The 10,582-nt window shown below is 41.3% G+C and overlaps 1 protein-coding gene across 1 annotated transcript in view; it reads left to right on the top strand.

The window, feature by feature from the left end:
• Positions 1-10,582, top strand: part of FAM13A (family with sequence similarity 13 member A) — a 264,125-nt gene that overhangs the window by 141,535 nt on the left and 112,008 nt on the right. The window contains exon 8 of the mRNA XM_012805358.2: positions 6,724-6,887. Coding sequence (XP_012660812.2) covers positions 6,724-6,887 — 164 coding nt within the window. The remainder of the gene's footprint in view (positions 1-6,723; positions 6,888-10,582) is intronic.

Here is a 10,582-nt window from a genome sequence, read left to right on the forward strand (position 1 = left end):
AACCTTGCAGTCCTCGGCTCCAACCTTGCAGGCCCCCTTGGCTCCAACCTTGCAGTTCTTGGATCTAACCTTGCAGTCTTCTCAGCCTCTCAATGCTCAGGCCTACCTGGCAGTCCTCCTTGACTCCTACCTGCCCCACACGTCCTATCGAAACCATCAGCATATCCTGCCAGCTCTAACTTTAAAATATGTCCACAAGTTCATCTCTTCTCACCACCTTTCTAGTCAAAGCCAACAGCATCTCAGTTACCTCCCCGCCGGGCCCCTTGCACCCACTCACCTTCTATGCTCACTCTCCCTGCAGCAGGAGGGGTCCTTTCAAAATGAAAAGTTAGGTCACCCCTCTGTTGAGCATCTACCACAAGTTTTCTGTTTCCTTCAGAGTAAAAGCCAAAATGTTTAGTGGGCTCCATGATCTGGGCCTCCTGTGGCTCAGCTCCCCCCTCTGCTGCCTCTTTCTCCTCGCTCATCCAGCTCCAGCTGCAGAGACCTCCTTACTGGTCCCAAACTCATGCATCATGCTTCCTCCTCAGCACCTTTGCCCTGCTCTTCTGCCAGGAAAGCCTCTCCCCAGACGTCCTCCTGAGACATTCTTTCTTTTTCTTTTTTCTTTTCTTTCTGTTTTTTTGTTTTTTTTTTTTTTGAGACAGTCTCACTTTGTTAAAGCCCTTGGTAGAGTCCTATGACATCACAGCTCACAGCAACCTCAAACTCTTGGGCCTGAATGATTCTCTTGCCTCAGCCTCCCAAGTAGCTGAGACTACAGGTGCCTGCCACAATGCCTGGCTAGTTTTTCTATTCTTAGTAGAGACAGGGTCTTGCTCTTGCTCAGGCTGGTCTCAAATTCCTGACTTCTAGCAATGCACCTGCAATGGCCATCCGGACTACAGGCACGAGCGATCACACCCAGCCAGAATTTGTTTTTTGACTTTTGAAATTTGTGCACAGTTTAATTATGATGATGATCCTAGTTTTATTGGAGGTATATATCTAACTCCTTACACATTTTATTTGCTAACTGAGCTCATATTTTATATCATAATGAAAGTATTTTATGGTCTCATTAAAAACTTGATAGAGGCATGGTGGCATGTGCCTGTAGTCCCAGCTACTTGGGAGGCTTGGAGAGGAGAATCTATTGAGCCCAGGAGTTTGAGACTACAGTGAGCTACGATCACGCCACTGAGCTCCCGCCTGGGTAACAGATTGAGACCTTATCACTAAAAGAAAAACAAAAAACTTTTAGATATTTTAATGACTGAATAACCCTTCATCATAATTTACCCATTATAGTAATTTGGTTATTTAGGATCCTTACATTCTTGCTCTGTTATAAATAACATAAAAAATATGATAAACATAACTTTTGTCTAGTTTTATCCTCGAATCTGACTTTTTCCTAAGGCTATATTGCTAGAATGTTCCAGCCAGTGCCAGGGAGGTAAGTTTAAAGAAAAGAAGGTTTTAACTACTGATACGGAGAAAGAAAAAAAAAAAAAGAAAGAGAAAATGGGTTGTATTATGACAGGTAGTATGATTTTCATCTAGAAATTCCATTCCTTCTTGTAATTCTCACATTTAACATGTAACCAAATATATAGACTAAGGGTGAAACACAGTGCCTGAGGCCTATCTCGGTTCTAACTACCACTCTGCTACTAACTCACTGGGACAAATAACTCAAACTTTTTGTCCCTCAGCATCCTCATCTTTGAAATGACAATAATAATAGCTCCTGACTCCTTGGATGGTTGAGAGAATTAAAGGGATTGGTTTAGGTAAATCCCTTAGAACCATGCCTGCCCCAGAATAAGTAAACACTAGATGTTTATTCACAACAGCATCAGCACACGGATTTAAAAGAACATTTTCTAATTTTACTTTCTCAAAGGACGTTCTTTTGTTTTGACTCCCATGACATCTTAAATACTAAACTGCCTCAAAATGCTACAATTAGAACGACCGCAAACCTGCAAACACATGCCTGGAATGCGCTCTTTCTAAGATTCCTGCAATTGTTTGTATTTTAAGTTGGGCACATAAATTGCACAGCATGTACCCGGATCTTTATCTGAAAGAGCCCATGCAGAATTCTTCTGAGCAAAGTATTTTTCATAGATGGTCTACAGGATTTTATAATGTTTTTTCAAATACAAAAGTTACAAGACAACTAAAGAAATGAAGAAATAACTAAAGGAGCAAAGTGCGGTGCCAAGTCATGGACGTCAGTTATAACTCCGGTGGAAAGCGAAAGCTGATCACCCCAGTCTGTACCCCAACCCCCTGGTCGTTTTGCAGCCGCAGGCAGGTTATCAGGGAGGCTGGACTCATCTCCCCATGCACGGTCACTCCACCTGTCACAGTCAGGGCTTTTGACCCTGTGTGGAGTCCCTGCCCAGCACAGCTTACCTGAACCCAGTGGAGTCGGTAGTGACTCTTTTCTACACGAGGCAGACCTGATGGCCTCCTTGGCCCACTTCTGCTAAATTCATAGCTCATCTTGATCCAGTTAAGTCTTAAGGGGCCGGAGCCACAAAGGGAAGATAGAACCAGAGGAGCAGGAAGAGATGTGTCACCTAAGTAGGCTTCTTCTCACTTGTCCTTCTAAAGCAGGACTTTCTTGAGGACCACTGATAACTTCGAGTCAGATACCCCTTTTTAAGCAGGCTGTCCTGTGCATTATAGAATGTTCATCACCTGCCTGGCCGCTGCCTCCCCAATTCTCACAGCACACACTTGTCTCCATCGTGACACATCTCTAGATGAAATCAGCTCCCTGTGCATTATAGAATGTTCATCACCTGCCTGGCCTCTGCCTCCCCAATTCTCGCAGCACACACTTGTCTCCATCGTGACATGTCTCTAAACAAAATCAGCTCTGGATGGGAGCCATTGCTTTTAAAGCCACACTGTGATAACACGCCCACCTGTATCACCAACCTTGGCTGACTGGTGTCAAACACTCCTTCTCAGAGAGTTCAGTGCTGAGAAGAGACTGTAAGTGCCACCTTCAATTTAGGGTCTCAAATTGTTTTTAAGACACTAAATTTTAATTCAACACTACACTATGTGGGCTCTGACCAGTATAACCAGAAGCATACACATAGAACTATTCCCTCTACATATATTATAAGGACAGGAATATTATAAATTTATTTAGGCTCAAATCATGAGTTTCTAAAGAGCTCAGTCCCAGCTAAAGTAATGAAAATGTTTTTTTCTTTTTCCTCCATTACTTTATGTGTACTAAAATTAATTACACCAGTAAGACAGCAGGTTTTAAAATTTTATCACATTATCTTCATTTTTTTCCAATAGTCATTTCTATAGTGAAGATGTCGTCTCCAAGTACATCTTCAAGAAGACATATTGCCAGGCACAGGGGCTTGTGCCTGTAATCCTAACATTCTGGGAGACCAAGGCGGGTAGATTGCCTGAGCTCATGAGTTTGAGACCAGCCTAAGCAAGAGCAAGACCCCTGTCTCTACTAAAAACATAGAAAAACTACCCAGCTACTTGGGAGGCTGAGGCAAGATAATTGGCTAAACCCAAGAGCTGGAGATTGCTGTGAGCTGTATGTACGGCACTCTAAGAAGGGTGACAAAGTGAGACTCTGTCTCTAAAAAAAAAAAAAAGAAGAAAGAAAGAAAAATTAGCCAGGTATGGTGGTGGGCACCTGTAGTCCTAGCTACTCTGGAGGCTAAGGCAAGAGGATTTCTTGAGCCCAGGAGTTTGAGGTTGCTGTGAGCTGTGATGCCAGGGTATTCAAACCCCAGGGCTACTGAGGGAGACTCTGTCTCAGACAAGAAAAACCAAAACAAGGATACCATTAGTCCTCTTTGAAAACTTTCATTCCTTTGAAATAACGCATGTATTTTTCATAGTTGTAGTTGTCTGAGAGTTCCTGAACTACTTCCCCCTCCCCCACAATTCTGATCTTTCATAAACTATATGTGGTATTTTCACAAGCTCAGTTCTTCGTACTACTTTGATATATAAATAACAAGTTTATATGTTAAAGTTCATGGTTAATGACAATCATGCCTATGTTATTTCTATAGAAATTATATCATCACAAAAATACTCTAAGACGCAGCGTAGCGGATGCCCTTGCTGGTGCCTGAGTTCTGAGTGATTTGCATTAGAAAGGCTGTTTTAATATAACCAGACAGATGGAATAAGAGACAGTCTCTTTTTTTCCTTAGAACATTTCACCTTTATAAAAGTTTGGAGTTCTATAATTCATTCAGCAATTTTTCACTGAATCTAAAACATTGTCTCCTTGTTTTAATGCCATGAAATGTTGTCAAACAACTACTCTTGTGTTTGCTTTAATGTTGAGAGAACTAAGTCTAATAGCTAATTTGTTTGAAATCTTAATTGTTTTCTCAGTGTTTTAATTGATTTTTTAATCTCTATTCTTATGAAAAATGACTACATTCAAAAGGAATCCCCTTTTGAAATATGTAATAGCATATGCAAATTTATACTTGTCATGTTCTCTTACTATTTAGCTTAACATTCTTTTAAAAAAGTACTGTTGGCATTTTTTTTTTTTTTGAGACCAAGTCTTAGTCTGTTGCCCTGGATAGAGTGTTATGGCGTAATAGCTCACAGCAACTTCAAACACTTGGGCTCAAGTGACCCTCTTGCCTCAGTCTCCCAAGTAGCTGGGACTACAGGAATGTGTCACCATGCCTGGCTAGTGTTTCTCTTCTGTTAGAAGAGACAGCGTCTCACTCTTGCTGGGGCTGGTCTCAAACTCCTAAGCTTGAACAATCCGCTTGCCTCAGCCTTCCCGAGTGCTAGGATTACAGGCGTGAGCCACTGTGTCCAGCCAGTGTTGACATTCTTGAGAATTTCTAAGAGAGTAAATTTTGAGTTTTCTCAACACACACAACGAAAGTATGTGAGCTAATGCATGCGTCAGTGAGTTGACTTTCACCACTCCATAGTGTATACATCGTTCAAAACATGTTGTTTCTGATATATACAATTTTTGTCAGCAAAAAAGTAATCTTGGCAAATATTATGGACTAGAAATGTTTTTGTAAGTTCAAAAATTTTCAAATTTTTCCTTGCTCTCCTTGATTTTCATGAGCTTACCAAATGCTCTTCAGAGAAATGCCATGAACAATTGACAGTCCTGGGATTTGGGAACATTTTACAGGACAACGGTAGTCCTAAAGCTAGCATTTATTGAGTGACCACTTTGCTCTATGCTACACGTTACTTTTTCCCAGATAATGTTTGTATATTTTGTGTGCACCATTTGACATTAATTTTTAATTGATATTATTTTTAACTGACAAATCATAATTGTACATATTTATTCACGTATTATTGTTTATGTAATCCTCACAGAGGCATGAATTTATTCAGTATGTATGTTAATAATCGTTCCCATATTACTCTTTCAATTGTCTATTAGACTAGCCTCGAGGACAGTATAGTGACACAATTTTGTAGTTCAAAGTGCATTCTGACAAAATTTATTAATAGATCCAAAATGTCCCTAGCCTTTATGTTTAAAAAATGTTAAAAATAATAATAATAAAAAGAAGAAGAGGGGGAGAAGGAAGAAAAAGGGGAAGAAGAGGAAGAGGCTCTAATTCTCTCTAGAGATCTAGTTGAGGCCATCCAACCATAGACGCACAAGACAACCAAGGTTAAGGTATCCGACAACGTGCAATCAGGGGCAAGCTACATGGGTGGTGTGTTGCAAGGATTCCAAGCTGGGAAAGGTCACGAAGACCTGAGATTAGGGAAATTCCAGGGGCAACAGAATTATCTCAGCCCCACGGGATGTTAGGGGAGGTTTGCTCGTAGGCAGTTGGTGAGTGGCCAGCGATGAACAGAAGATATTCTGGGTGTGAGGACAAGCCTGGGAAAAGTCCTGGAGACAAGAAGAATCTTTCAGGGTAACAAACACAGGGGATCTAAGCATTTGGATTTTTTCCTGCAATTCTGACATCATGATTTTATACTTCAAAATATTAAAGAAGATTGATCATATTCATGTTCTTTCTCATCTAAAATAAAAGAGCTTTTATTTTAAGGGGACTGGGAGAAGTAGAACTTCACATGTAGTCTGAAAAATCAGTACATCCTGTATTCTTTGGGACACCTGTGTGTCGCCAATGCTGCCAGAGATGTAGGAGAACTAAAAAGATTGTGTTTTTCCTGTTTATGACCTTCACCAAAAATTTAGTAGACCACATTTAGCCTTAAAAAGAGAATTACAGTGGAAGCCAGCAGCAAACTCGTGTATTTTACATTGGTAGTAAATATTTCTGGTCACTTTCTGACCTTGAGATTCTTTATTTTGATGGTTCTCAGGCTTGTTTTCCCCTGCCCTTCTCCAACTATTTTTCCCCCTTCCCTCCAGGTTGCCAGTCTGATAAAGGCCCAGTGGTTATTCTAAGGAGGGGTAGACCGGGGGAAGATTTGGGTCAGAATCCCAGAGAAGGGTCTGGGCTATATATGGTTCAGAAGTTCCCCTTGGCAATATTAGTATCTCCCCAACCTGTGCCCTTTGCTATATAATGATTTTTATATGTATTTTAAATTCTGTGCCAAGCTTGATATTTTCCAGGCTGTTATTAATACATTGGATGATTAGTAAATCAGAATGAATTATCTTTTTTCCAAAAACTTAATTTAAAAAACTTTTAAATTTATCTTTTTTGCTTTCTCTTTTTTTAAAAAAATATTATTTTCTAGAACCTGAAGTCCAGGAGTGAGGGGTCTATTCAGGCCCACAGGGTACCACAACCAGATCTATCTGACGGCATTCCTCAGGTCAGCCTGTGGCTACGTCGTAGAAAACCCTACTCGGAAGATGTGAACTCAGCAGAGGACGCAAGTGGTGCCAAGCTGGTATCCAGGTTGGCATGTTCTCTTTGCCTATATACTACATGTTGAATTATCCGCTCTGATGTACGTACAGGCCCACTGTGAGCTATGTACGTCTGCTTGTACCTGCCGCTGGGGCCAATAGGATATAAATCAGTATAGTTCTTATCACAAAAGCATTCTCAGTTTTTTGTTTTCTGGATTGAAACATGTTAGTTAATCACTAAGACCATTCTGGGCTCACAGTTAAAGAGTTATTTATATAGTTAGGTATTTATTTATTTGTTTGTTTTTTGACATAGAATCTTGCTCCGTCACCCTGAATTGAATGCTATGGTGTCACAACTCACAGCAACCTTAAACACTGGGCTCAAGCAATCCTTTTGCCTCGGCCTCCTGAGTAGCTGAGACTACAGGCACCCGTCAGAATGCCCCACTAGTTTTTCTATTTTTAGGGGAGCTGGGGTCTTGCTCTTCCTCAGGCTGGTCTCAAACTCCTGAACTCAAGGAATCCACCTGCCTCAGCCTCCCACAGTGCTAAGATTCCAGGTGTGAGCCACTCCACCCAGCCTTAAAGAGTTATTTAAACAGTTATTCTCTGGATACCTTTCCACAGTATGTTCAATAGAAAATAGTATCTGCTGTTTAAAGTGGAGATCAGAGTTGTCCAGAGCCAACTCTCACAAACTAATTTAAGTCATTAAGTAGAGAAATAATGTAGTTAAGGAGCTTGCCATTTTGGACTGCCTTATAGAAGACATGGAATTTGGGCTGGATTAAAAAGATGAAGATAATTTAGATGGGAAAGATGACAAGGGTAACGTTGATAAGTCCAGTTAGGAGGCATAAGGGGAATTTTGGAAAGAGTGAACTGGAGTCAGTTGGAGGTAAGGCTGGGAAAGGTGGAGGGAGCCAGGTCATCGAGGATCTTGAAGGCCTGGCTTCAGCATTTTTGCATTCCATCTTTCATTCTTTGAACAAACCAGGCAGTTTGTCTCCTTCCAGGAACTACTGTAAGACGGGAGATGCAGCAGTGAACAGAGCCAGTCAGGCCGCTGTTGACGAGCCTTGCATCTAATGGGGAAAGCAATAACAAGACACAATAGAAAAGGCCTGTGAGGAAGAGGATTTCAGCTCTGATAAATGAGGGGCATTAAGAAACTGTCACAGGTTAATGGAACGGACTGACTGGGAAGACCATTTTAGTTTGGGTCGTCAGGTAAGGCCCAATCTGACGCAGGAGGAGGAGGAGGAGTCTGGGAAGATCAAGGGAGGAGCATTCCAGGCAGAGGCCATAGCAAATGCAAAAGGACTGCAGGAGGAGAAGCTTGGTTTCATCCTGTAGGTGACGGGAGGCCAGTGAAAGTTTGCGCTCCCTAGGGGAGGGTGCTGGGTATGATGGGGAATTGGTATATTCGGAAAATCAGTGTGCAGCTGAGATGGAGGAGGGGAAGTTTGGAGGCAGTTATAGTGTTGGTTCCTTCAACAGACATTAATCTGTATTGAGATCTAGTTAAGTGGTGTTTACTGGAGAGTCCTGCTCTTAGGGAAACAGAAGAAAAGTGAATAAAAATGTAGTAATAATCTTAAAAGACATACTGACTAGGCGTTTATTATGTACCAGAACTGTGAAATGGGCTGGTGATAAAATCTTAAATAAGATTCAGATGCTTCCCTTGAGAAACGTAAAATACAATTCACAGGATGACAAGGAGGGAGGAAGGGCACAGGACTAAGAGGAGGTGAGGGGTAGAGCAGGTTTCCAAGGTCAGTAGGATAAGTAGAAGTTTATTGGGCAGAGAAATAGAGATAAGGGTGCACTTGGAAGGAAAAATACGTGCAAGGACATTCAGGGCATTGAGGATGATGTGGAGAACTGCATGTGCAGGGGCCGGTTCAGAACACCTGGGTTTTAGAATGTAAAATGTAGGGAAGGGTGAAGGTGGGATAGGAGACCAAAGAGGTCAGGTCAGGAAAAACTATATCCCAGATTCAGGAGTTCTGATTTTCTCTTGAAAGGAATGGGGAGTAATTGCAGAAATAAGAGAAAGAAAATTATATATATATGATATATATTACATAGATAGATAGATAGATAGATAAAATATATCTAAACAGTCACAGAAGCTGTGTAGGAAAATGATATAAACAGACTTGTATAAACAGACACCAATGTGGAGAGAAAAATTAAAGGGAAGACTAAGAGGGACTGGGAGCCCAGCATGGAGGCTGCTGGGGTAATTCAGTGCAAAGTCTGAGCCTCTGTGAAGTCATTATTGTTGGTTACTGAAAATGAGGAGACGGGGTTAGTCTTCATCCCTTAAAGGAGTGTGAGGGACTAGGCTATTGCTTACAGGAGGATATAGTCCAGAAAGGACTGGAATTATCTTTTTTTAAGTCTTTCGATTTTTATTTACTTAAGAAAGCTTCGTTTTCTATTTTAGCTTGCTGACTTTGACACTTTTACATTTTCTGTTTCTCGATAAGGAAAGCATGCTTGACCTTGTCACGGACACCCTTAGCATGCATAGATCCCCCAAAGGCTCTGCTGACATGTTTTTTTATTTTAGATAACCTCATAACTTGAGGTCTCGCAGCATGAACCCCTCAAAGTCTGCCTGGGCACACGCCACATGCAGATTTTGGTGCCTTCCCAACCTTCTTGGGTGTAATGGTAAACAATTCTATTACCAGGGGTTGGGGACAGCCTAGTTTTGTTAGAGGCTGTATTGTAGGAAAGCCTAGGACTGTATGTGGAACACTGAACCTTTCTCAGAGCCCCTAGACAGCTTCCCGTAAGTGGGAAAAGAAAGCAATGGCGAGTTCAAAGGTCAAATGTGACTGCAAGACAGGAAGTTGCATCAGAACTGGTGACGTGGTGCAGAAAGTGCCTCTGTGTTGCCTGAAAGTCAGAATTGCACTTTTTTAATGTTTATTTTGTTTCACTTGGAGTATTATAATATTTTAATGAACTGCATGTAGGTAGGTTCATATGCTTAATGAGCAAAGCCAGGAGGGAGGAAGAAGCTGGTGTTGCAAGCCCAGAGAGCATAGAACAAGGACCTCTAGGAGGGAATCCAAAGACCAGGTGGCAGCACCTCATGCAAGGCAGATTGGGCCGTGCACATCTACAAGGTTACGTGCACATCTACATCTGTTACATTCTGTGAACAAGCCCTGCTGGACACTGCACCATCTGCACAGCAGGGGGGCGGGGGGGGGGTCCTAAGCAGTTGGGGTATCAGCCTTGGCCAATGAGGAAAAGTTAAGAAAAGAATTAGGGACAAAACACTAGGTCTTTTAAAAGTTTTCTTCTCTAGTTTAAAAACCAAAGTCAAGTGGGTAGGTGACAAGAGCTAGTGTACATATTATCTTACCAAACTACTTCGTAAAGAATTATATCAAGAATGCCGTTAAGTGAAATAATGAAAAATTAGATGTTTGTTGTTTATATTATTTTATTTATCTAAACAGAAAATAAAGGGAAAAAAGTTCCTTGCTTCTAAAATTAACAAGAAAAGAACTTTCTGTTTTGGAGAATGAATTTGCATTTCTGACATACAAATCAAGAAGCAAGATTATGGAGGGAGGCTCGGCTAACCAGTGCTCTAGTTACTGTTTGTTCCTCTGGTTAGAATGTTATAGACTCAGTTAAAAATACACATTTGTCACCTACTTGGAGGGCTGAGGCAGGAGGATTGTTTGAGCCAAGGACTTTGAGGTTACC

Source organism: Otolemur garnettii, unplaced genomic scaffold (genome assembly GCF_000181295.1).
Source record: "Otolemur garnettii isolate 467f Iridium unplaced genomic scaffold, OtoGar3 scaffold00039, whole genome shotgun sequence".
NCBI lineage: Eukaryota > Metazoa > Chordata > Mammalia > Primates > Galagidae > Otolemur > Otolemur garnettii.